This window comes from Miscanthus floridulus, chromosome 6, assembly GCF_019320115.1.
Source record: "Miscanthus floridulus cultivar M001 chromosome 6, ASM1932011v1, whole genome shotgun sequence".
NCBI lineage: Eukaryota > Viridiplantae > Streptophyta > Magnoliopsida > Poales > Poaceae > Miscanthus > Miscanthus floridulus.
The window spans coordinates 78,008,822-78,036,008 of record NC_089585.1 but is presented as its reverse complement, the minus strand read 5'-3'; the positions used below and the strand labels follow the sequence as shown (position 1 = coordinate 78,036,008).

The window sequence follows — 27,187 nt, the reverse complement described above, 5'->3', positions numbered from 1 at the left end:
ATTTGCGGTCATACAAGAAGGGATCGAGTTCGGAACGATGATATACGTGAGAGATTAGGGGTAGCACCAATTGAAGAAAAGCTTGTCCAACACCGGTTGAGATGGTTTGGACATGTGCAACGGAGACCTCCAGATGCACCGGTGCGTAGTGGAATCCTAAGTCAGGATAGTAACGTGAAGAGAAGCCGAGGAAGACCGAAGTTGACCTGGGTAGAGGCAATAAAAGGAGACTTGAAAGGATGGAATATACCGAAAGACTTAGCCTTAGATAGGAGTGCTTGGAAGACAGCTATTCACGTGCCTGAACCTTGATTACTTCTGTTGGATTTCAACTCTAGCCTACCCCAACTTGTTTGGGACTTAAAGGCTTTGTTGTTGTTTGAGATTCCCAGGAAGGATGCAGCAGACTGTCGATGCTCGGTTGTATCAGTTTCACCGGGGTGCATTTTCACCGATTTATCGTGTCGGGGTATCAGATGGCGCCAGCTGCAAACCTCATGCAAGAATTCTTGATTGCACAATTAATATATTATTATTACTTGTTTCCCCGGAAAAGAAATTAATCCAAAAAATTATACCTTCATTGCATATCCCTCTTAATATTTTACTTACAATATGATATCGAAACTCAACAACAAAATTAGGTCGGCCAGTCAAAAGTGTGACTCAACGTATAAAACAAAATTTTCTATCAACTTAAACATTAACTTAGTTTTATGCCAGCACATCTAGCACGAATACAAAACCTCTACAATTACATGACTCCGTTGCCACCTAATTTCACAGAGCTTAATACCAAACTACCTCATCCACCTGCCAATCTTCATCGCCATTATCTTCCGCCTCTTGTGTTCCCGGTGCTTGGCTGCAATACGCTGCTTTCGCTTGGCATGCCGTTCTGGGTCCACGGCTGCAACAATCTTCTGTGCCTGCTTTCTACCGTCCCGCTTCTGTTTCAGGCCCATCCGAACGCTCTTGTAGACTTCAACAAATTTCTCAGAGCCAATCAGGTCACGTAACTTGTTCTGGACCCCCTGGGCCAGTTGCGTCACTTCATCTGAAACGACAACAGCAAAACGGTACTCAGATAAGCTCAGACAGATGGCAAGCCCTAGGCACTGAACATGCCTACACTGAATATGTATGCACCTCCGATATGCTGAAAACAAATAATAAACAATACCAAGACAGCCAGACAGGAATATTAACATACCACTAACAACTTTCCCAGCAAATCCTTCAGAAACTTTATACAATGGGGCCAAGAGGTGATCAGCATAGGTTAGTGATTCATCAGAGCCAAGAGCTGATGAAATCATACTGAAGCAATTGAACACGATCTTTATCTGCGTATGGACAAAAAAAAAAGTATTTCATATGAATTGCAAGCCACCATCCTGAGAAACATACAAGGAAATGACTTAGCTGATGGAATGGAGCTTACCTGTGTATCCTGCATCTGCATTGCAATTCTTCCCATCTTCTTTAGGATGGACGAAACTAACAAAGATGTAGGCTCTTCGTTAATGCCAAGACTAGATCCAGATGTATCACTAGATGTCGAAGTACAAAGGAGAAACATATTTTTCAATTTTGTTGAACCAAGCAATTCAAAACCCTCAAGGAAAGCACCACGATCAGAACTAATGCTAGACCAAAACTGAGGTGTTGAGGTCGATTGCCCAATCAACATATGCAAGTTGCAGACCGAGTATGCAAGATTCTGTACAATCAGATTGTTTGCCGTAGTATCACTCAGTTCAGTCCTCAATTGTTTCAACAAGGAAACAGCTATTATGAATAGCCTGCTTGGTTGAACAAGCAGCCATGATGGGGCATCCAATTTCTGTTCACGTTTCCTCTTCTCCGCTGTAGCAAAATATGATGCTACCAGAGAGCTTGAAATACTACGCAACATCGAATGAGGATGGATCAACAACTTGCATACTATTATCCATATATCCTGCAAATTATAACTGTGTCATAAACTTGAGGTTGCAAGGGATATGACCAGTTCAAGGCTTGAAAGAAATACTATGTTTAAGAACAAATAAATCTGAGACCCCAATACTAAATAAGTAAATGGTCAATAAGTGCCTTGAATAGTAGTACAAATCTCACTAAATGGGTAAAAAGACATGGCTGCAAAAAAAATGAATGCTGCAAAAGAATAATATGATTGTTTGACAACACCAAGGTTAGCAAAGCGGTAAAGCGAGGCGTGGCGACTGACTATCGCCTTACGTTAAAGTGACTAAGGCATGTGGTGAGGCGACATAAAAGACATGGCAAGATCTAGATCAGAAAAAAAAACCAAAATGCATACATCTGCAATTTGATATAGTAGTAGTGCATGAAGGTAATCATACCTCCATGTTCTGCTCAAAATACAACTCCGGAAAGCGAAGAAGTAACCTCTCCATCATGGCAACAGAGTGGTAAGCCTCTTTCCACAATGGCAGGACAGCTTCATCAGATAAGCCTAATTGTATAGCTCCAGAAGCAATGACAGATGATTCCACTATTTTCTTAACAACAGCCAGAATACTTTTAAGGTGCTTGCCCGTTTGTAATGTGTGATCACCAACAAGTAAACCAATAACCTGTAAAGTGCAAGAACCACTTCAATAATTGATGTAAAAAGACAATAGTACTCTGAAACATAAGCATATAGGGACTAAGTAAAGTACTTCAATACCACCCAAATACAAAAGCAAATTGCAACCACCCACACAGTCCACTGCTAAATGTACAATATATCTTTTTTTAGTATATGGAAAAATATAGCAATGCTACTAGAAGGTAACCTGGGCTGAAGCACTCCACAGACTTTTCTTTTCACCAGTGTACCACGAAAGGGAATACTCAAAAATGGAACTCTTTCCCTGATCACCAATGCGTCCTAACAGCTTTTGGATAGCTCTAAGGATCATTGAAGACACATTCTGATGCTGTTCATTCGCTAGAGCAACTACAAGATGAAGAAAAAAAGTTTGACCCTGGTCATCAATAATCCTCTGGGGAAATCTGGTAAGAATGTCATGGAGCATTTCAAGCACTGCTTCTCTTCCTGAAGGATGTTCATAACTGCAATTTTCCAGTGTGTTAGCATACAGTGCAGATGTTACGCTAAAGGTAAGTAACCATGGATATTCATCATACCTTAAGTTTGCCAGAAAAAAGTCAATATGTTGCTGTAAGCGCTTCTCAGAAAGTGGATAGTTCAGAAAAAACTGTAGCATAATTTGAATGCATTGCTGCTGTATAGATTCAGTTAGCGTTGTTACCATCAACTCTCCTATCTTAACAACCATATCATAAATTTCGTGGGAAACCAATTTTAGCCTGACTATTGTTTTGAGAAGCGATAAGGCAACAGGGGAAGGATTTGTCTGAAGATCCACAAACATAGGGGTATGAACAAGCATCTGAAGCTGATTCTCTGAAAGTGAAATCCTGAATCCTCTAAGTAGATCAGAAAGTAGCTTAAAACAAGATGTGACCAAATGACCATTGGAGTTTCCAGCTCTCTGTACAATGTCCATAAGTACATTTTTTATAATAATTGCATTGTCCTTGAGAGATGGCAAAGGAAGTTTCACCAATAAAGCAAAACATCTAAAAGTGACTGAGAGAACACTTTCATGTTTGGAACTCATACACTTTCGCAAAAGGTCAACAAAAGGATCCAACATCTTCACGAGTTGTTCATCTTCCTTGTCTAGCTTGATGCTCTTCAGACGATTACGAAGTAAGTCAAGTGCAAACTTGGTAAGTATATAAGAATTCTGCGATCCACTCTCACCTAGTCCCAGGAAGGTCTTTCCTACAGTACTGTCTTGATCAGGACTAGATTGTGTATTCTCTTTGCATTCAGATCTACTTCCTGTAATAGTATCCTCAATAAGACAATACACGAAGATAAACAAGTTTGATGTTTCAGTAGATGGGTTGCACTCAATCCCTAAGGCTATATTGTGTAGCATCATCTCAAGTCTGGTTTTCAACTTTGGAGTAAGTTGCTTCTGAAGATGTAAAGAAACAGGTGAGATTATCTTCTTCAGTAAATCTGTCCTGAATGTAATACTTTGAGCAATCAGCTTAAGAGTCTCAAATGACATTCTCTTCTTTGTCTCTTTCATTTTGGAGGCAAGTTTTTCAACTTCCTTTTGTTCTGCAACATCTCCAAGTAAATCACTGTCAATCACTGCCAACAGATCTTCTAAACAGTAGTCAAGCCTACCATACATATCCGAAGTAATGTTTTTTGACAATAAATAATGAAGTGTGTAGCCCAGAACATGTAACTCAAAACCTCTTTTAAGTATAGCTCTTAATATCTTGACCACAAACTGCAAATACCCAATCCCAAGTTCCTTCACAGAAGCAGCTAAAGCAGACCTAGCTTCATCACGTATGCTTTCAAGACGATTCTTGAGTAAGTTACAGATTCGATGAATGATGCTCGAAAGTTGTGACTCAAAATAATCCACCGGTAACAACTTAAGTATTTTCAGTGCTACTAGGTTTATGTTGACGTTGACTTTCTCTGGATCTGATCCTAACAACTTTTGAACCTGCGGAAACACAACCTTTTGCAGGTACTGTTGCTTATCAGAAGAGACCATAGTCAAAGAGAATGTAAGGGAAGAATCAGCATCTTCACTCATAGCATCAGAATTTCCTGAGGCATCATTTGCAGGCTTCATGAAATGGAATGCATCTAACACGGAGCAAATCAGCCTCAATATGATCTTCTGCTTATCAGGTCTAAGGTTTAATTCTCGGAAGCATCTCTTCAATATTGTTCTATACTGTTCCCACTGCACTTTGGCAGCAACAGCAGATAGTGTATCCAAACATATATCTCTGACTTGTTCACCCTTCCCAGCTTTTATGTCAGAAAACATATTGAAAAATAGTGGAACAAAGACTTTCATAGTGATATCCTAAATGAAAGCACAAAGTGATGTTAATGAAAAAATAAACGGGAGAAGATAACGAGTTCAGTTCACTGGACACTTTATCGAGTTATGCAACAGGTACAGGTGCATGAAACAGATATTGGTGAGTGACGATTTACGTGCAAAATGCTTTTCTTATGTAAGTAAAAAAATGTATCTAAACAAAAAGAAAAGGCCATCAACTTTGCTGGTAAATTTTTAGCAAACGCAAGAACCAATGGTGGAAACAAAAACACTATAGCAACAAACAGATTAATGTTTTTCTTTATAGGAAAATGTACTCTTTGAACATCTCATTTTTCTAGGTGCTGACTGCTGAGTGCTAACTAACTAGATGGCCATAACACATTCCTGTAGTCGTCAACTATTAAGATTTCCTTTGTTAACACAGTATTGCAAGACAGAATTGCACTGCTTTAGAAGACAAATTTCTGCTGCTTGTGATGCAAGATCCGTACACTGTTACACAGTTTCAAAGAAAATCTGGCCTGTGTCACAAATCCCTTAGGTAAAGGGAAAAAATAGGCTCACATCTCTTCAGCAATATTATATAAACATTTGTGAAGCCATACTAGCCTGACAAAGCAAAGAGACAAAGTACCTATTTTTTTTATAAAAAACTGGTACTTGCATCACAGGTCCACCAAACAAGTACTTAGCTTTTCAATTCAACAGCCGAAACAAATGATCAACTATCAGCAATTTAATTTCCAAATATGCACATACCATACTGACATCAACTAGAGCGTTCTATTATCATTTACCTCTGAAAAGTTGTTTTCCTTGATTCCCTGTCTGAAAAGCGACAATGCCTTTGATCTTTTACCAGCCTGCATTAGTAAATATAAATGAGTTTTACAGTCCTTTATCTGGCCTTTGTTATAACTGAATCAAGCACATTTACCTGTAAATGAGTTATGTTGTGGAAAAAATCCTCTTCCATATCCTCCTTACAGAGAGGCCTAAATGAGCTTAAGGATGCTAAATGATTAAAATTGGAGACCATCTCCCTAAGTAAAATAATCCATTCCTGAATACAACATCATTTTCAGTCCTTCAACCAATAATTTGATAGACTACAAACTAAAAAATAATAAATATATACACACCTTTTGAATTGATATATCTTTAGTCATTGCTACTCCCATATTGTGCAGATAAGTTTTTTCCAATATCTTCTGAATACAGCCCATCGTGCAGATGCTTCTGGTATTATTCTCTCTAGATTTATCATCAATAGAGTATTTGGACACATCATTATTCATAACTGCAGCAGAAAAATCCAGGAATGACTGCAGAGCCCTCGATGCACTTTGCCGCAAAATCAACTCTTCAGATGACATATCATACACACAATGAGATAATATGGCGCCCACATGCTCTTCTGTCAAGCCAAGAAACAACTGTGGCCTAACCTTGTCATAGGTGTTAAGTCTTGTGTCATAATCTAGTTCACCAAGTTCTGAAGCTGAAACTGCATTCAGATCTCGTATTAACCCAGCCTGTCAAAAATGCAAATTACCACAAGAAACTGTGAAACAGGAACAGGCAACATGGCAAAGTGGACATAATTGACATCACAAATAGTGATAGTTACCAGAAACAACATTGAAGGATCATGTAATGACAACCCATCATAAATATCACAGATACATAGCCGCAGTTCCAATCCGACAGTCGCAAGTAATGGGTTCAGTGCATTTAGAACTTTTACAGATACCTTGCATCTCAGATTTTGAATTATTCCCCTCACAACACATAGTGCTTCCAAACAATCATCTGCGATATAAAAGATGAGACAAATAGGGCAGACCATGTCAAGGTTGGGCATTTGCAAATTAAAAAAAAAACAATCATTCGATATGCAGGCTAATGTGCACACAAAATTTACTCCATAAAAGGCTTACCGGAGTTCAAGTCTTTCTTACTGAAAAATGGAAGAATAAGGTCTATGAAATTATCAGCAGCTGAGCGATCTGTGATGTAATTTAGCAATAATTTGAACAGCCTAAGTTCGCGTTGCCCAAGCCATGTACCAGATCTCCTGTATATATTAAAAATGCAGGAAATTAAGTCAAGATTATTAAGTCACATGCATATGCTCCCAAATGTGCTGTAAACATGTCCGAAGATATTAATGCGATGCAATGTGGAACAGAAGTTTTAAAGAGAGGATACGACCCAAGCAATGAAGAGTCTTAAGAAAATTTATACACTTGCTTGACAAAACAGAGACATCTAAACAATGACATTGAAGTCTTGAGTCTCTCATAAGAGATGTTTAACCACCATAATAGATGAACAAAACATTATAGAAAGTTAATGTCTACGGTATGATTCTTTTTTTACGGAAGCTATGATTCATTTGTTGATTTATAGGATATAGACAGTCTTAGATCCACAAGTCTAAAAATTACATTTTCTATGAATGGACAAAATAAATTAAATGACTGACATATTGGTATTTTTTACGATCACTCTCATTTGATAAACTATGCTTGTCCATAGCCCAAAAAATGCGCACTAACCAAGAAAATAGTTCAAAGAAAACCCAGTGTGAAATCACCATCCATAACCCAATTAAATAGCATGCTACAACTAATCTTCCTCCTTCAAGGCATTTAATTGGGGGTAGACTGTGAAACATCACAATAACTATACTTCTGATTTCTTCAATGGACAGATATACTGAATCATATCCCCCCGATGCCATGAACAAATACAGTGAAAAAGAGGAAGTATTTTAGTATATTGAAGTGGTCAAGGTTTTGCATTCTGCACAGTAGTATTACTATAGTAATGGCGTGACTAACCTGTTAAGCTCTTTGCGGTGATTAACAAAATCATGGAGACTATGGATAAGAACATCCATATGTGGAAGAAGAACTTTCTTCACTGAATGGTCATCTTGCTGCTGCAAATCAATATCCAACCTCAACAGATTCTCAATGAACTCAAGGGTATAGGTGGTGATGGATCCTGACGCTGTCTTCACAGTTAAAATAGAAAAAATAGCTGGTACAAGATTATTCGACCCGAGCAGTGGTGCTAATTTTGGGCTCCGACTCATAGCCATAAAACAAGCAAATAATGAACTTGGTTTCTCACTACTGGAAGCCTCTTGTGTAAAGCAGTCTATCAGAGGTTTCACAGAAGAGGAAAAAATACCCCAGAAGTTTTCTCCAAACTCATGGCTTTCATAGTGACTAAGGGCTGACGAGACAATTCTAATACATGAAGACCTCAAATCCTTCAACTGCTTGATGGATACACTTGTCTGCATGACAGAGTGAGGTTGCTGTAGCAATTAGTTAGGAGAAGACATAAACATTTGGCAAATAAAATGCATAGTAGCTTCATGATAAGAAATAATGACACAAGCTTACAAATAAGTACTTGAAGTAAGAATTTGATAGAACCATCTACTTGATTTGCTATATGTAACTAGTTCTTCCCTATAATATCTTCAGATGTCCTAGTTATTTCAGTAATTTGGCATTCTGAGCTTGATTACCAGAGTAACACAAAGCTACTTTGGGAGTTCAGCAAAAGATGTCACATATGGTACTAGAGTAAACTGAAAGATAAGAGCATCCGTAAAGGTGATAATATGGCGCACCTCCATATGGTCTCCTAGATGCATTTCTTTACGGCATTCATCCACGTTTACAGAATTGCCCACTTCAGAATTTATGGAACAATCATTATCATGGTCATTTGATTGGTTGCAAGGATATTTCCCATCACTCTCACTTCTAAGATTCCGCATGCAACTCTCCAGCAAGCGAGCGACAATGATTAATAAAACATTAAGAAATGGGCTTATATGTGCCATATCAAAAGTACCAAAAATTTCTTCAACCAGATGAATGAAACCATTTGCCTTTTTCCATGTAAAGTTCTCTACACAAATTTCTGTTGAAGTTCCAACAATGTCAGTGAAATTTCCAAGTAGGTTGTCAGACTGAGAACCAAACATTTTAAGCTGGAGGCTGCCAGGGATCAAGGACCTCAGAAGTAATGAGAAAAAGAGCTCAAGTTCATTTGAATCAAACTGCAAAAGGAAACGAAGAATTGCCTTTCGATGACTGACACCTGTGTGCTGGCAGAATGCAAAAAAATAATGACGAGGTCAAACACAAAGCAAATGAAAAATTACAAATACCATTATTGTTGATAGATAAGCAGTAAGCAAACACAAACCTTTCGAGAACCAAGTAGCTTCAGCTTCCTTACTTTCGGTGCCAACACACGGATAACCAGAGGAACCACACGACTTCTATGGTCTTTCAGAATTGACGAGGAGTCATGTGAAACTGCCCATGTGGTCAGCTCTTCACGAAGAGTCTTTACGTCAATCAGATTTTTAAGATTTTGACTGTACGGGGTCAAGAACTCATCCTTCCAGTTCAAAAGGCAATCCAATGCTTTTGCTTGTATGTCAGGATCACTTTCATCAAGAACCCTGGGAACAAACAATTAAAACACAATTTATAACACACAAAACACATTAATTCATTTGCAGGCCGCAGCAGCACATATATAACTATTTATTCGCAGACCTTTTAGTTAGCACTTCCTGGAGAAATTTGCTCTGATATAACGATCTTGTATTGTGCATTAACCTCAATAAGTTTAACCATTCTTTTAGAATCGTTTTCCATTGTTTGCCTTTACATTTTTCAGGCATATATGAATCAGCACTGCAGAAGTCGGTTCAAAAAAGGTATCAATAAGGATCGGACTTCCAAAAGTCAAAATTGTAGAAATAAGATAGTTTGTCATCTAAATACCTAAAGATGCTGCCATCATCATAACCCATAAAGTTGAGAAATAGCGGTATAAGATGTCGAGATCGGGATTCAGCAACATCAGGAATCCTTTGGAGCGATTGAAGCAATAAGGTAGCCATGGTCTCAGCTGGTGTGCAATCAAAGTCCATAGCAAGATACAAGTTGAAGCAGTCAAAAATAGCTGCAATACCAAACATGGGGTAAGAAACAGCAGTACAAAAAGAATAAACAGAGCCAAAGAAGAATGGATACAAGAATACTCAATAATATCAGAAAGATTGTAAAGATACATCATTGACTCTTACTGCTTCAAATCGGTTGCTTTCCATAATTACTACTAAGCATTTTACAAAAAGGATTTCTGTAGGCCAATTACAAGTAAATCACAAATATGTGAAAACCAACAAATTAATTTTTCATTATGTAAACCGAGCTGAACAGAAGGAACTATTGTTAATTTGTTAATGTAGAAGCATGCAAAACACTAAGTTAGAAAGTCAGCACAGGTAGATAATTCAAAAGGTAAGATAAGACTCCAGTATCCTCAGATGGTACCATCAGGTGTAACTAAAAGCATATCACATCAGAACTTTGTCATCAAAATCACAGCTTATCTGCCAGATCTGACAATAATTTGACAATAATATACATCTAAACAGCCTGCAAATGCACCATTTGAAATACGATACAAAATCCCAATAAAGCGTCAAGAACTTCTGAGCAGAATTAGGAATATGACCACACAGCAGCAAAGGACATGAAAAGGGCAACTCAAAGCACAGATGTGTGCATGTAAAGAATGAAGACATATACAAACGGTTACTAGAGGCTCTGGATTGTCTAATGTGTGGGTTTCTAGAAGAACAATGACAAAAGTGTTGGCAGCCAGCAGCCCTGCACAGGTGAGCAGCAGCTCACTCTCTCTCACACACACTGGATTTTGGGCTAGAGGAAGAAGAGAAGGGTGAGAAGAGAGCACACACAAGTGCAAATGCTGCTGAACTGAACTGCCCTTTCATTGCCAAGCAAACTGGATATATACAACTCTTAGCTACCACCTACAAGGTACACTACAACCACACTTTATAGCCACTACTTGCTACAGCTATCTACTATTGGGCTGAGATCAGCCACTACTTGGCACTACTGCCATACTACTACAGTAGATAGAGAACAGCAGAGTTGACCTATTGCCTAACCCCTGCTGTAGCAAAAGATCAGGAGAATGCAGCAGATTATCTTACAAAAAGTACATTAGATAAACGACTGATACGTACACTGTGGCTGGGTTGCAGCTTCCAGCTTCTCCTTATTTTTCACAGTCAGTCCTTTTGATTGGTGAATTGCAATAAACTGAACAAACTGACCCCAAACAAGCTCCTTGTGTTGTCTAATGAGGACAGCAAGGCAATCCAGTGTTGGTGGCCACAGATCACTAAATCTATTGTACAATATGCCAATAATACCATGTAAGAGAGGAGGTATGTAATCATCATGAACCATCTTGGAATATAAACTCATTTGTATCCGAGAAATGAAGATAGCAATTTTACGGCTAGTAGATACTGAAATTGGTGTCGACTCAATAATCAAAAGAGTATCCACAACCTGATTTCAAGTAAACATTAGAGCAATGCCAGGAAAATAGCAAATAAAAGTATTAGTTCACAAGACATACATTAGCATATTTAGCAACAGCTTCCTCTCCAGAAACTTCTGTTCTCTGCCTCTTGTGTGGTCGCTCCTCATCTGTGATTAGACGTTGATCCATCTTCACAAAATATGATAGAATCCTCAACGTTAAAATTCGAACATCCTTGCTTGGACTGCTCAAATTGACAGCAAAGATGGAGAACAGATCCAAGAGATTTTGTGGATCAAATTCTTTTGTCACTTCCAGGGATGGTAGTCTGCTCACAGAAGCATACAGAAAAAAATGAAGAATTGCCTTAATCAAATAAATTAAGGAAACAAATGATAAAGTGAAGGGTAAAAAGTATATGTAGCTTTACCCATGCAGGGAATCCAAATATTCAGCTACAGCAGACAGTACTTGTGGGCATGTACTGTGACTCTTGGCAAGCGATATGAAAAAACTAAATTCTGAATTTCTGCTGGTGTTGACCAGCGATAATTCGTGGTACGATGACAATGCTGCACCAAGTAGACTTCTCCAGGTAGTCATTGGAAGACCATTCATGTTCTCTGCATGTCAATCATTTGAATTTATGCCTTTTAGAAAGACCAACGACGGTGATATTAGGATAAAGAAATCTTCAAGTAAAATCACCTTCTCCCACTTCAAGCAACCGATCAAAGTTGAAGATTAACTTCCTCAGCAGTGACAAACTATCTTGATGTACACCTTTCATGTTAGGATAGCAGCAAATAGATCCCCACAGTATAGCAGCTTCCTTTTCACTGACCTGATTATTACTAGATCGATTTCCAGTGCCGACTGTATCATCTAATAACTCTATCCAGAAAGAAAATTTTGATTCAAAGAACTTGTAAGTTTTCTCCACTGAATCCAGATGATTTCCATCAGTGCTACGAAGAAATATTTGCTTCTTTGATCCTTTAAAGAAATTGTGAAGGATAAAGATAACATCCTCGGGTGAACTTGCAATGAAATTATCCATTGCACTACAAGGCATAAAATTGCATGGTCAAATCTTTTGTGTGCGAATCGTGAATAGACATAACATTTTTTAAGGAATATAAGAAAATATATTACATACCTCAATATCTGACTTTCAAAATGTTGTGTAACTAGAGGACCTGTTGCCAAAAGTTTCTTTATAAAGACAATCACACTGGATACAGAGTTGAGATCGGTGTTAGGTGCTAGATCACTACCATTTCGTGAGAAGCAAAATGTCCAGGAGTTAACAAAGTAAACAAACACCATCAGCAAGAGAAAATTTACCTCGGATTTGTTAATTTGAACACTGGAGCATAGAAAGGTGATACGATGGACAAATTGCCAGAAATGGTTGGAACATCCAGAACAGAAAGCAGAAAGTCAAGAATACTTCCAAGAACCTCAGATGAAGAAGCTTCTGTTATGTTGCTTCCAGGCAACACATATCTACTAACCAGCAACTCAACAAGTTTAATCAACTTCACCTTATCTGGCAAAATAGAGAAGAATCTACTAATCATCTAATCTTTACTAACAATGAATTCAAGCAGTGAAAGAATATCGACAACGAATTGGTAAATCGGACTGGTAAATCTGACCGAATACATTGCTTTGCTTCTTCTGTAAAGCAAATGCAAGAAAATCAATCAAGCACTTCAAATGCTCCAAACAGCCATCCTTAAGACAGCAGTTGATTTCTTCAAATAAACAAGTATACATCAATGGTAATTCTTTTGGATCCACTTCATCGCATAATCTTTGAATCAGCCCTGTCATGAACTCATGAATAGTAGAAGACCCTGCATTTTGTACTATGCAGTGATTATTATTGAAGAACAGAAAGAAGTGTAAAAAAGAGCAGCTTTCAAAACAGATTTTCCCTGACATGATTATGCACAAAAAATGATGTTAGGTCTTGCATTGTGGTTCTGAAACATGGAGACGTGATAGGATCCTTGATCCTACCGCGGCTGCGAAGAGCGTAGGGATAGGAGATCGGAGGTCGGGGGCGAGGGTGACGGCGCTGGGGCGCCGTGGCTTGAGCAGGGAGGAAGCGGCGGCTGCCCTAGGCGTGCTGGAGGAGGAAGGCAACGTGAGGGAGGCAGGGGTCACGGTAGATGGCCCTTGAGGCCAGGCAAGAATATTTGCCTTGCTTAATTCTCCAGTAATTGTTTACAAGATATATATATATATATATATATAGCCTCTCTATAAAATCCTATTTTAAGAAATAAATATCCTATTGAGGGAAATAGCAAATAAGGATAACTGGGCCATTAGCCCATCTAATCCAGGCGCCTCATAGCCTCTGTGCGCCGGCCTCCTAGCCACTTGTGCGCCGGCGCCTGACGTACTGGACGCCGGTCATAACATCTTTATTTTTTTAGCCACTTGTGCGCCGGTGCCTGACCTACTGGCAGCGCCTGCGGTGGCTGTTGCTGGGCAGGCGCTGCTGCTGCTGGTGCGGCGGCCCCAGGCCCTGGGACACGCGCCGGTGGCTTGGGCAGCGCCAGGGGCTGGCGCTGAGGGCGCGCAGGCCGCTGCACTGGGGCCGGCAGCATGGCCGCGGCGCGGCGCTCGTAAGCCCGAGCCAGGTGCATCGCCGTCTACAAGTCCTGGGGAGCCCGGAGTTCGACGTCGACGCGGATGTGCTCCGGAAGGCCCCCCACGAACAAGTCCGCCTTCTGGCGCGGCTCCAGGTTGGGGTTGTGACAGACCAGGGCGTTAAAACGCTCCTGGTAATCTTCCACGGTGGTCTGGAAGGGCAACCGCGCAAGCTCGGAGAGGCGGTTGCAACGAACAGGCGGCCCGAAGCGTAGATGACAGAGATCCTTGAAACGCTCCCATGAAGGTACACTCTCATCTTGCTCTAGGGCGTAGTACCACGTCTGTGCGGCGCCATGCAGATGGTAGGACGCGAGCCAGACGCGATCCGAGGCAAGCGCTGCCCTCGAAAGAATTGCTCGCAATGGGTGAGCCAATTCAAGGGATACTCCGAGCCATCATAGGAGGTGAAGTCGAGCTTGCTGAAGCGGGGGATTCCCAACCCCGGAGATGGCGCGGCTGGGGTAGGAGCCGGCGGCGGCGGCGCGGTAGTGTAGGTGGGAAACACCGGCGCTGGTGGCAGCGAAAAATTGGGCAGCGGCGATGGTGAGGGTGGAAATTTGAGCAAGTGGATGGGAACTCCGGTGGATGGGGTTGGGGCGGCGGGCATCGTGGAAGTGGGCAGCGTGGTATGCGAGGCGGTGTCTGCGGGTATGGCGGTGCTGGTGGAGAAAGTGGACAGAGCCGCTGTTACGTACACTGCCATCCCGTAGGGGAAACCCTGGGGCATGGTCGTCGCCGATGAAGACGCTTGATGACTCTCCACGGTTGCCAGGCGAGAGTGCATGGACGCCTGCGGCGCGGAGAGGTGCACCTGCCCAGCGTTGAGATGGGCCAGCTGCTGGGCGATCTCAGCGAGGGCCTTGGTGATGGCGTCAGAAGGGGAAGGCTGCGCCCCCTGCGGCACCGGCGACACGACCAGCGGAACCGGCGGCGCAGTGGTCTTAGCGTCCACTGTCGCGGAAGCATCGGAACCTGACTCGCCGATACCAGATTGATAGGATCCTTGATCCTACCGCGGCTGCGAAGAGCGTAGGGATAGAAGATCGGAGGTTGGGGGCGAGGGTGACGGCGCTGGGGCGCCGTGGCTTGAGCAGGGAGGCAGGCGGCGGCTGCCCTAGGCATGCTGGAGGAGGAAGGCAACGTGAGGGAGGCAGGGGTCACGGTAAATGGCCCTTGAGGCCAGGCAAGAATATTTGCCTTGCTTAATTCTCCAATAATTGTTTACAAGATATATATATATATATATATATATAGCCTCTCTATAAAATCCTATTTTAACAAATAAATATCCTATTGAGGGAAATAGCAAATAAAGATAACTGGGCCATTAGCCCATCTAATCCAGGCGCCTCATAGCCCCTGTGCGCCGGCCTCCTAATCACTTGTGCGCCGGCACCTGACGTACTGGACGCCGGTCATAACAGACGTCTAAAAACTCACTTATGAATTATGACGGGGCACTGATGAATTCAACTAAATGGTGATACATGACGAGGTGAGCCAATGAACACAAGCAATGATGGAACAAATGAAATATAAGGGCAGTGCAACTAACATTAAGAAAATCACAATAGTAGATGTCATTGGGAATTTGGCAGAAAGTCATCTGACCATCATGGAATAGATAAAACATGGAGGCTAAAAAAGTCACTTATGAATTAAAATAATGAGGCACTGATCAAACTAGCTAAACCAAATTGATAATGAGGTGGCCCAATGAAAACAAGCAATAGGTAGAACATATGGAACATAAGGGCAATGCAAAAAAAAAAACAGTGTCATTCGCAGAAAGTTATCTGACCATCAGGGAATTTATCAGGGAGAGTGGAAACAACTGACTTGCTCAACAAGAACTTCAAGACCTGCCCAGCTTTTGAGTGTAGCTTTGTGGAAGTTCCTTTCATGACATGCCACAGCAAAGAGACCACCCCGTCTATCCGTGTAGGTGATGGTTGTTTAGCAGCCTCACGTAGAACTTTCAGTAGACCTAAGGACCAATCAAGAAAAATGCAAGTTAAAATAAATTAGCTACCTCATTTATACAAGCATGACAGCCTAGCTGCCCACTACCATTGTTGGTAGCTCAGCCTAAACTCTTTAGTACCAGTACTCTCTCCGTTCCAAATTGTAAGCTGTTCCGGCTTTTCTAGATACATAGCTTCTAGTATGCAACTAGACATAATGTATATCTAGGTGCGTAGCAAAAGCTATGTACCTAGAAAAGGCAAAACAACTTACAATTTGGAACGAAGGGAGTAGTGATGAAGCTACACAACACAACTTTATATGGAAAACCCATTCTCCCTATGTTAAGAGGTTTCTGCCTCAGCAAACAGAAAACATTGCATAGTTGCAAAAGATAGGAAGCCAGTGGAAAAAAGGAAAACACCAATCTGCGCAGTTAAAACTCCATTCATTAGTACTTGAATGGATGTGTGTCCTGGGGCCTAAGTGAGATAACTGAGAGCAAATCATCAAAAGCACTTGAATGTAGTGGGAAATCTGCCTTTTTTTCAATATTTGAAGTCAGAAAATTAGTAAACCTCATTATAGAAATGATTTGAAACTGAACCACAGTGTAAGCAGTGTGCCTCATCAAACTCATCTTCCAATCAAGAATAGATAACAGGCCAGACAGAAAAAAAAAACACAGAAAGGAACCAATTTAGTAGAATTTTTTTAAATGAAAAATAAATGGAGATGCCCTTTAAGTCTCCATCTTTATCTATTACTTTACTCCCACAACTTTCAGTTGGTCCTCTGAGACCTCAGTTTCAGGCTTGGCTAGAATGAATACTTCCACAAAAACTATGTCATATCTTTGAGCAATTCACAATGGAGATAGTGTTTAAGTTGAGCCCACAGCCAGATACGACAAAGGTTAATTTTGAACTAAATATGAAAAGCTAGTGGCTCCATAGCATTATTGAAACCAACACCAAAAGTTGAGGAAAACAAAAAAGACCCATACTTTTCAGAAACATGATATATATCCAGTAAAAGAACATAAGTGAGAAAAGAAAAATACCTTGCGTTAGCTGATTATTAGGTGCATTCCTCAACAAAAATGATACAGATTCTGCCATAAATTCTCTAACATAGTCCTTTGGGGAATATCTCAACGCTGCTGTGGTCCTTCAACAATGATAAAGACTTGGCAGTCAGTTAGATAGCTGAATTTGGATATCAAATTATCAACAAATGCAACTGATTTTATTTTGGATAACAACAAATGCAACTTGTTTATCTAATCATGGGGCCAAAGGCCATTAAACAAGGTTTGAGCCAATAGCATACATAGGCCTCATTTTTGAAGATGCAAACTCACCTAAGAATTTGGACAGTATCTTTCACTAGATACTTTTGCAAGTACATCATTATATACGACCAGGATGTGAAGACCTGAAATACAACATTACATATGACTTCTGCTACTTAACTGCAAGCAAGACTTATGAATCACAATAAGCAGACCAACCTGCTCCAGGATTTCGGGGTCACGATCACCTCCATCATTAAGGAGAGCTAAAAGGGCACTAGCATGTCTTCCTAAAAAGCTGTAATCAATAAAAAATAGAAAAAAAGGTCAAGCGTAACTAACGAGGATAAGGGCCTCTGAAACCTCTCATTCTGTATGAAAATAAAGTCTCAGACAACTATTGCAGCAGAACAATAGAGATTATAATCCTTTTAGGTTGATTTAATTTAGGTCATTAGGGAAAAATAGATCAAGGTAATCATCTGAGATAACAAAAAACAAAACAAGCAAGCCATAAGGACCAGGGCCTACACAACACTATAATGCTACAGACTAACAACCATGCTGAGTAGCCTTATAGTAACTTATTGAATTGGAGCTCCGAAACTCACGGCAAAAAATCTTCTAGAATATCCCTGGAGAGAGCTGCAATCAACCTGCATGTCAAAAAGAAATCAGTTAGACATCCAATAGTTGTTAAATCATCACAAACCAAACATGAGCTATTGAATATTAAACATAAAGTAGGATTCCACTAGTGACCTAGTGAAACTGAAATTCTGATGCTACAGCGCACTGGAGCACATTACTCGATAGAAGTACATTTAATTCAAACAAAGGATTGCAATAGGCAAAATTGAGCTGAGTAGTACAATAGAACAACACAGAAAATAGGGCATGTGTGCAACCAAGGGTCAGACAATAAACTGAGGCTCTTCAACTCCCCGTGTCTCCTTACAAAAAAAACAATTGTCGAGAGCAATAAAATATGGGATCACCTAGTATTAAGGTTGCTTAAAGGTTGTATGCTGATCCAGTAGCCATTCCAACAAAGATATAACAAAACATCTACAACTAACGCCCTGTTCGTTTGGACTGATTTGGCTTATAAGCCATGGCTGAAAGTACTGTTGGATGGTTTGGTGTGAGAGAAAAATATTGTACGTTGGCTGATAAGCCATGGCTTATAAGCCAAATACGACCAAGCGAACAAGCTGTAAGTACAGACATAGGCAGGTTCCATTTACAGCCCAACAGAACAATCTACTGCACAGCAAGTTTTATCAGATGATCACATATGAAGAATGACAAACTTGACTTCATTTCCAATTTTTATTCTTATTATATTGTACAGATAGTTTTTCAAAATTGTTACACAAACCCCAAACTTGAGTAATCATGCATCATTCGCATATGTAGGTCAGACAAATAAGGAAAGGCAATGACAGCATATAACACATTTAGTACCATACGAAGAAGAGTTGAAGTCATCACACTAACTAAGTACATGAATCTGTGATATGCTTACATGAGTATTGGCTCCAGGGACAATCTTGCACTCATGTTTACCCTTTGTACAAGTGCGGAAAAGAGCTTTTCACGGTGCAAGACAATTTGAGGCAGTGTCTGTACCAATGGTATCATCTCCTCATAAAATGAGATGAAATCCTCTGCAGTATTGAGCTCCTGGATTCACATAAGAAAAGGAACAAAAGAAACAAGTGTTAAATAATTGCCTATAACTATAACTAATCTATTTGCAATAGAAAGAACCAAGTACCCACATGGCCTAGATTTAATCAAAAAACCCTTCTAGATGCGCTCATGCTGGGCACAAGCCATGCCTCTGCCGTTGTGCTTGGTCTACTTCAAGCGCTAACTTCCATCACTATCCTAGGCAAGACCTGCTAGTGCATCTTTCGGCACCAGAAAACTAGCAACGATTTTACTCAAAACTCCTTCCAGATATGCCCCCACACAGCCCACTTCATGCATCTGCTGAAACTGCTCAGCCTATATCATGCTCTTAACTCCATCACAAGACCGAGAGAGTTGCGCTGGTGCATGTGTTGGACCTTCAGCACCATCACACCCTTGGCCCAATGACGAGCCTCATATCGCACCATTTATGATCATATTAGCATCGACTCTGGAGTAAGGGTTGGCATATTTATATAACTCTATATAGCAATTAAAAGGGCCATGGAAAGGAACCTGCTGCAACTTCATACTCCCTATGTCCCTCTAAGAATGCACATCTCGCTTTCCGAGGAGTCAATTAATTTCAAGTTTGACTAGATTTAAAGAAAATATTATCAACGTTCGTATCTCCAAATAAGTTTCTTATGAAATACACATTGCATGATTAATCTAATAATGCTTATTCGATAACATAAATGTTAGTACCTTTTTTTGCATATATTTAGTCAGACTTGAGATTGGTTGACCCCTCGAAAAGTGGGATGTGCACTCTTTTTGGGACAGAGGGAGTACATTGATGACAGCTGGGAGACTAATCTATTGGCTAGAAATTAACAATATGATTGAATTCATTGCCCTTTTCCATATTGGCACCTCTGTGCGATGCATCAAACATGATGGTAGCCACAGAAGTTGATCGAACTGTAACACACTTAGACGCCAAGTGCAAGTATAAAGTGAAGACATATATGGTGGTGTGATTCGTCAGTAGCAGGTTATGCTAAGTGAGTACGATGGTGGGAGCAATCCAATGGTGGAATTCGAGTCAAGAGTGTTGCACTCGCTCAACTACTCAACCATGCATAGTGTTGGGCCAAGACACGGCGCAGGCAAAAACCTAGCCAACCATGGCGCAGGCATTGGCCAGAAAGGTGATTAGGTATGATGCAGTTTAAGCATGGCAACCCAGGAGCGGTTAAAAGTTTTAGGTTTTCTATGCTTCTACTAGATAGAGTTACTAAAGCAAAAGTTTGTACTTGTGCAGTTTGTGAACAACCTTGAACTCTGTTAATTCTTCAATAAGAAAAAATAAGCAAATTAGATGGAACTAAGGTCCATTTCATGCTGAGTGGAATTTTAGAATGTGTTGTTTCCATTTTCTTGGATGTAATCCTGACTAGATTACACAATATAGCACACAGGACAGCACAGCAAACAATGATTAAGGAAATTAAACTCTTTCTGATGCTCTAAGCACCAAATTAAGCTCCCTTGTTACTTCCAAAGTGGATTTAAGGATATCAAAGATTGGAATAAACGAAGCAAGAAAAGAAAAGGTCGCATACCCTCCACTCCGCAATTGCGTCGAGGAGGAAGGACGATCCGCTGGACGGTTCCGCCTTCAGCGTGTGGAGGCTGCGGTACACATCGATGTCGATCTCCTCCACCCGCTGCGAGAAGCTCTTGAACTGCAGAAGGAAACACAGAGCCCATTAGCATCCAAAAAAAAAAACTCTTCCGCGAGCTGGATTCGGTGTCAGCGAAACAGCAGTCGGAGAAGAGGCGTACCGAGAAGCGCTTGCGGCTGGACGAGGACGTGTTGAGGCCCTTCACCGCCGCGTAAGACGGGGTCGCCATGGCCGCCGGCGAGGTGGGGTGGCGGCGCTAACGGAGGCGGTGGCTACGAGGGGGCCGGGCGGAAGCGGAACAACATCCGGGTCCGGGGGCTCGCGGGTTTAAGCGAGGAGCAGAGTTTTGCTTGCGGCGTAGGGTTTCGAGGGAGGCGGCGACGGATGACTGGGGACGGACGAGTGATTCTTAACGACGACGACAGCGGCAAGCCAGCCCACCAGTCCACCGCAAGCTCGGCGAGCACAGCATCCCTATGGCCCATCGGGTCAACCAGGTCGTTGGGTCGGGCCACGGGCAGGCTTTTTGAGTCGTATCGGGCCACGGGCAGGCTCAGGCCTCAAGGCCTCGGGCTGAGATTTTTTCCCCAGGTTCTCCACAGCCCAACCCGAAACAGAAACCCGCCCGACCCGAGGTATGATGGCCGTCCCCACTCCCCACTAGCTGTCCGCCGACCAGCTTTCCTCCCCGTTTTCCGGTGCCTTGCTTGTCCTCAGTCCTCACTCAAACGCCTCCGCTCCGAGGCTCGGAGGCCGCGGCGAGGAGGAGGAGCAGCGGCCAGCGGGGGAGGACACGAAAAGTAGCCGGCCTCCCGCCGCCCGAAGCCCGACCGCTCCCTGCAATTATTATTGTTGCTACTTGCTACCCTGCGTGCAGGCGCCTTTCGAATTGCCGTCTGCTACCCACGAATAATCCATGGCCCCGCCTCCGCCTCGGCTTGCCGCCCTCCTCCTAGCCGCGCTGCTGCTGGCGGCCAGCTCCGCCCCCGGTGCTGTGGCTGGCAGCGTCTTCCAGGTGCGCCGCAAGTTTCCCGCCGGAGTTGGAGGGGACGCCGGCGCCAACATCAGCGCCCTTCGTGTCCATGACGGTCGCCGCCACGGCCGCCTTCTCGCAGCTGCCGACCTCCCGCTCGGCGGTCTCGGCCTCCCCACTGACACCGGGTACGTGCCGGCCCTTGCTAGCTTCTTTATTTTGGGATTTCCTGTGGGCTGCTTGATTTGGTAGTGGGGATTATTGCACTGGTCCGGGCGCGCACAGGCTCTACTTCACGGAGATCAAGCTCGGGACGCCGCCCAAGCGCTACTACGTCCAGGTCGACACTGGCAGCGACATCCTCTGGGTTAACTGCATCTCCTGCGAAAAATGCCCCCGCGAGAGCGGACTCGGGGTACCGTTTCCCACTTTATATTTCTTGTTTGTGTCTGAACTACATATTGGTTCAGTTGTGTCCATTTTGATGTGAAATCTCTGTGCAGTTAGACTTGACGTTCTATGACCCCAAGGCGTCCTCGAGCGGGAGCACGGTGTCCTGCGATCAGGGATTCTGCGCGGCCACCTATGGGGGAAAGCTGCCGGGGTGCACTGCCAACGTGCCCTGCGAGTACAGCGTCATGTACGGTGATGGTAGCTCAACTACTGGGCTCTTCGTCACGGATGCGCTGCAGTTTGATCAGGTGACTGGGGATGGGCAGACACAGCCGGGCAATGCCAGTGTCACGTTCGGGTGAGTCAGGTCATGTCAGTTTATCACATCACATTGCAATCTTTTTTTGTTGGACAACATTCATGATGGGCTATTTTGTTTCCTGAAAAGATTAGCATGATCCTTGACCATCGCCACAATGATAGTTCATGTTCTTTTATTAGGATAAGATTTTTTATCCCAGTATGAGATAATGAAGTTGTATTCTTGGCCCTTGTCCAGGCTATTACTTCATTGAAACGATAGGTAAAAGAGAAAGCATTAACCCTGCTGTGGGTTTTACTATGCATCCCACGCTCTTTATCATATTGCAATAGAAGAACTGAGTAGGAAACAAGCATTAACGATTAGCATTTGTTAATAGTGCTGAAGTGCTAAGTGGGGATACATGATTCTTCTTTCCTTTGTAGGTGTGGTGCTCAGCAAGGTGGGGATTTGGGAAGCTCAAACCAAGCCCTTGATGGAATTCTTGGTTTTGGTCAGGCAAATACGTCAATGTTATCACAGCTAGCTGCTGCTGGTAAAGTGAAGAAGATATTTGCTCATTGCTTGGATACCATAAAAGGTGGTGGAATTTTTGCTATTGGAAATGTGGTTCAGCCAAAAGTGAAAACAACACCATTGGTAGCTGACATGTATGTATGTTAACCTTGTCGTACTAATTATCTTGTTGGTTGCATTACACTCATGGGTGAACCACATTTCAGTTTCACTGGTCATATAATGTTTTTGCTAATTGTTCATAGCTGTTAACTTTGATTAATCACTAAGTCACCAGTTCACTAGGATTGGAACATGAACCTCAAACAAAATAAAGAAATGAAACCATCGCACTCTCAACCCTAAAGACCTGTTGTTGCTGTACTTGTACTATTTCTATCAAATGGTGGGCAACTTACTGCGAGTTCGATAAAAAAATGGTGGGCAACTGACGTGTTACTATTTCACCAGAACCCTCACAAGATAGCCGACTGCTGACCTAATTCTGACAAGTGATAACCATTGGTTAGGCATGTTGCTTACTTGCTTAGTATCCAACTAACAAGGACAAAAGGATATGAGAACTGGACACTTAATAAGTGTGGAATAAGATTTGACAAAATTGCATGTGCGAAGGAAAGAAAGATATATGCACATTAAAACTTCTGCTCAGTGGATAAATGTTCTCTCACTGGCATTTGTGCCTTGCTACAAACAGATGTTTCACCAATGCTGTTGTGCTAGTGCCACTGTTTTTTGTAAACTTCATGTTCCTTTTTGTCCATGGTCTCTTGAACATACCACTGTTTTTTGTAAGTTTTGAGTTGGTAAAAACCTCATATCAATGGCATTGTTACAAACTTTATATGAACGCATATTTTGTTGGCACATAGTGTTTTAGTTCTACTTGAGATGTGATGCATTGCAGCTAGCCGCTTTACTTCATTTATACTGTACTCATAGCCTGTCATGATTTTACTTTCCAGGCCACACTACAATGTGAACCTTAAGTCAATTGATGTTGGTGGCACTACATTACAGCTCCCAGCTCATGTTTTTGAAGCAGGGGAGAAAAAGGGCACTATAATCGACAGTGGTACTACCTTGACATACCTTCCAGAATTGGTTTTCAAAGAAGTAATGGCCGCGGTATGACAAAGATCATATTCTAGTTTGTCCCTTATAACAGAGGACCATATTCCTTTCTTTTCATATTATATTTCTCAACCAATTGTAGGTATTTAACAAGCATCAAGATATAGTCTTCCATAACGTTCAAGATTTTATGTGTTTCCAATATCCTGGAAGGTATGGCTTACACAATACAGCTGCAGTTGGAAGCGTACTAAATTACCTGCAATTCCTTCTGTGCTGCACTTCATACATGATGAAATATATTATTACTGAATCCTGATATCGATAATGCCCTCTCATACTTCTTTCATGGTCCCTTCATACTTGCTCTGTTTTATTTGAATTGGCACAAAGATGAATCACCAGCCCACAGATTATATTCTCTTACTATGATTATGATTCTAACTGTTGTGTTCATTTCTCTTGCAGTGTAGATGATGGATTCCCGACCATCACCTTCCATTTTGAGGATGATCTTGCACTGCATGTGTATCCACATGAGTACTTTTTCCCAAATGGGGTAACATGACATTTCTCTCCTAGTGGAGCAACGTTTAATTCGCCAATTGCATGGGTTCAACTTGGTTCCAGCTTATAGCACTTAAAAGTGGCTTCAGTGCCTTCTTTTTCCTTTCACCCCTTTTGCATAAACTACATGATAATTTTTAAAATAAAATACTTTTGTAATTTGTAATAAGGTCGACGAATCGTGACTAATTGGGACTAATCGTAGTGCATAACTGATTGCATGGCACCAATAAGCCCGACTAATTGCGGTTAGTCGGATGACTTGATAACCTTGATTTATATATGTGAATATATGAAGCACCTATCTTATGCTCTCTTTTTCCGTTACATTGTTTCTTTGTTAGGATTTTGGCTCTCCAAAAATTTCTCAATCATTCCATATCAAACTCCAGGTTGTGTTTTCTTTTTGTCTGAATTTTGCTGAAATCGACAGAGATATTCTTTTGGATAAAGGTGTCAATTTAAACTAAGGAAAATTTGCCAAAAAAACCTCTAAACCTACATTGGCAAAATGGCGTAGATCTATCACTATGATAGTTGGCAGCCTGGTCCCGAGTGTCATAGACACACTCGATGGAGTGTTGGCAAAAGTGCAATTTCACTAATGGTATGGTGGCAATTCCCCAAACACTGGTATTACATGATTAACCATGGTCATCACCTATCAGTACTTAATTTTGCTTCAAAATTAGTAAACTTGGGTACTGCTGACAAACCCCAAGTACATTTACAGCACATCTAGCTTTATGTGTACTTGAAGATTACATGTCAAAGTTCATACACGCTGTAGAGAAGTTACAGAAAAATAGCACGCATTCATAATTTCATATTGCCAAAATGGATGACATGTACATGCCTTTTCTGCTTTTTAAATTTCTGATAGTTCTCATCCTCTTTCCGGATTATACCGGTTATTTTGCTTATAAAGAGAAAATAGCCTACCATTTTTGTATATGTATACACTCTCTTTATTACTCCCTCCGTTCCGAATTATAAGTCGCTGTGACTTTTTTGTTACATCCATTTTGCTATGCATCTAGATATAATAATATGTCTAGATACATAGTAAAATGGATGAATCAAAAAAGTCAAAGCGACTTATAATTTGGAACGGAGGGAGTATATGTTTATAACTCGAAGGTCCTTCTTTTTCGGGAATAATTTCTTTTTTTAACCTTTGTGGATACATGACATTGAAACATCTGTACAGTAAAGCAGTAAAGCCTCTATACCGCACACTCTACAGGATAAGATATAGACATAGCTATTAGTTATTTCAGTAGGTTGTTAATCAGTTCATTTCTGATATTTTGATTCAAGCACAACAGTGGTTTGAAATAGCAGTGCTATTAGCATACAAGTTCCATTTACGAGTGCATAATACATGGTCATGACTCATGACTCTTATGGTCCACGTTTTCGTTCATTGGAGCAGAATGACATATACTGTGTGGGATTCCAAAATGGCGCATTACAATCAAAAGATGGAAAGGACATTGTGCTTATGGGAGGTCAGCATTGCAGTGCACTTGCAAACCCATTTTTGTTTCCAATGCCGTGTTTTTCACACTCTTCTTTCAGACCTTGTACTTTCAAACAAGTTGGTTGTCTATGACTTGGAAAATCAAGTCATTGGGTGGACTGACTACAACTGTAAGTGCTAGCACGCTCAAATCTGCCCATCCTTAGTTCATTTCATTATAGGTTGCAGTTGTAGGTTGCTGTTTTCTTTCCAGAAATCTTGACTAATTCCAAAATATTTTGCTTGAAATTGGGAGCCACGAGCTCAGCATACAATAGCTTATATTCTTGTTAACTGTCAACCGCCATTACATAGTTTGGGATAAAACTTCATCTACATCTATTTTCCTTTTTTTTCTGTGAAAGACAATTTCTTCCTTCTGAAATAAGAGAGAGAGAGAAAAGTGTCTCTCTCTGTGTATGTGTGTGTGTGTGTGTGTGTGTGTGGGGGGGGGGGGGGGGGGGGGGGGGGGGGGGGGGGGTGTTTAGTCGTTGGTTGGCCCCCTATTTCCTCAACTCTCTGGTCATCTGCTTGTAATTTCAGGTTCGTCGACCATTAAAATTAAGTACGACAAGACAGGCACAACATATACTGTCAATTCACATGACATCTCCTCCGGATGGAAATTCCACTGGCACAAGTCCCTGGTTCTGTTGTTGGTAACGATGGTGTGCAGCAATTTAACACGCTAACTCTATTCTACAACACGAACACTGACCGAAATTCATTTTATTCGTATTCTTTTCACAAAAAGGAAATCTAGGGCTTTAGGCTGTGTTCTCTGACCACGGAAAACGATGAAAACAAAAACATTGTATGCCATACAATGAGCCTGTGTGTGACTAGTGTAATGCTGAGTTTCCCGTAAAAAAAGTTGTATGTGTAAAATAAGAATCTCCCTTGTTTGCAGTACAGCAATCTTCTGACATTTCTTTGTGAAATGAGTGTTGTTTAGTATGAACTTTTATTCTGCCGTTTTTTATAATGTTTTGACATTTATTTGGAGCAGAAAAGAGTGATATATATATATATATATATATATGTGTGTGTGTGTGGGGGGGGGGGGGGTTGTATATTCAGTAGCCAGGTACAAAATAAGTTATTCTGTAGCCACCTCCATTTACGATAATTTTATATACTAATTTATGATAATGTCAATACATATTTACGATAGTTGGGTTACTATAACACATGAAGATATTTACCATAATATTATAGTAAAT

At 41.3% G+C, this 27,187-nt stretch overlaps 2 protein-coding genes across 3 annotated transcripts; one reads left to right on the top strand and one right to left on the bottom strand.

Annotated features, from left to right (window-relative positions):
* Nucleotides 1-531: 531 nt before the first annotated feature.
* On the bottom strand, nt 532-20,972 carry LOC136456181 (uncharacterized). 2 transcript variants are annotated; one of them, XM_066455964.1, is made up of 31 exons: nt 20,758-20,972; nt 20,535-20,657; nt 18,797-18,954; nt 17,880-17,924; nt 17,488-17,566; nt 17,338-17,411; nt 17,038-17,144; nt 15,811-15,996; nt 13,001-13,201; nt 12,687-12,891; nt 12,499-12,573; nt 12,048-12,403; nt 11,770-11,962; nt 11,436-11,667; nt 11,035-11,365; nt 9,758-9,938; nt 9,527-9,667; nt 9,168-9,429; nt 8,584-9,066; nt 7,778-8,241; nt 6,872-7,008; nt 6,562-6,743; nt 6,074-6,466; nt 5,869-5,994; nt 5,729-5,794; nt 3,163-4,949; nt 2,808-3,087; nt 2,370-2,603; nt 1,445-1,963; nt 1,214-1,346; nt 532-1,057 (listed from the first exon to the last, which is right to left on the bottom strand). In XM_066455964.1, exons 1-31 carry the CDS (start codon nt 20,824-20,826, stop codon nt 801-803), a joined length of 8,079 nt encoding a protein of 2,692 aa, XP_066312061.1. In that variant the 5' UTR covers nt 20,827-20,972; the 3' UTR covers nt 532-800. The 2 variants fall into 2 exon arrangements, with proteins under 2 accessions (XP_066312061.1, XP_066312062.1); XM_066455965.1 differs by lacking the exons at nt 17,038-17,144; nt 17,338-17,411; nt 17,488-17,566; ... (2 more) ...; nt 20,535-20,657; nt 20,758-20,972 and having other exon boundaries at nt 533-1,057; nt 15,849-15,976.
* A 282-nt stretch (nt 20,973-21,254) lies between these two features.
* Nucleotides 21,255-26,949, top strand: LOC136458416 (aspartic proteinase 36-like). Its single transcript, XM_066458354.1, has 10 exons — nt 21,255-21,758; nt 21,856-21,985; nt 22,074-22,321; nt 22,711-22,935; nt 23,767-23,929; nt 24,018-24,088; nt 24,344-24,434; nt 25,878-25,953; nt 26,024-26,095; nt 26,508-26,949. The coding sequence occupies exons 1-10, from the start codon at nt 21,514-21,516 to the stop codon at nt 26,654-26,656; spliced, it is 1,470 nt and encodes a 489-aa protein (XP_066314451.1). The 5' UTR covers nt 21,255-21,513; the 3' UTR covers nt 26,657-26,949.
* The last annotated feature ends 238 nt before the right edge of the window (nt 26,950-27,187 follow it).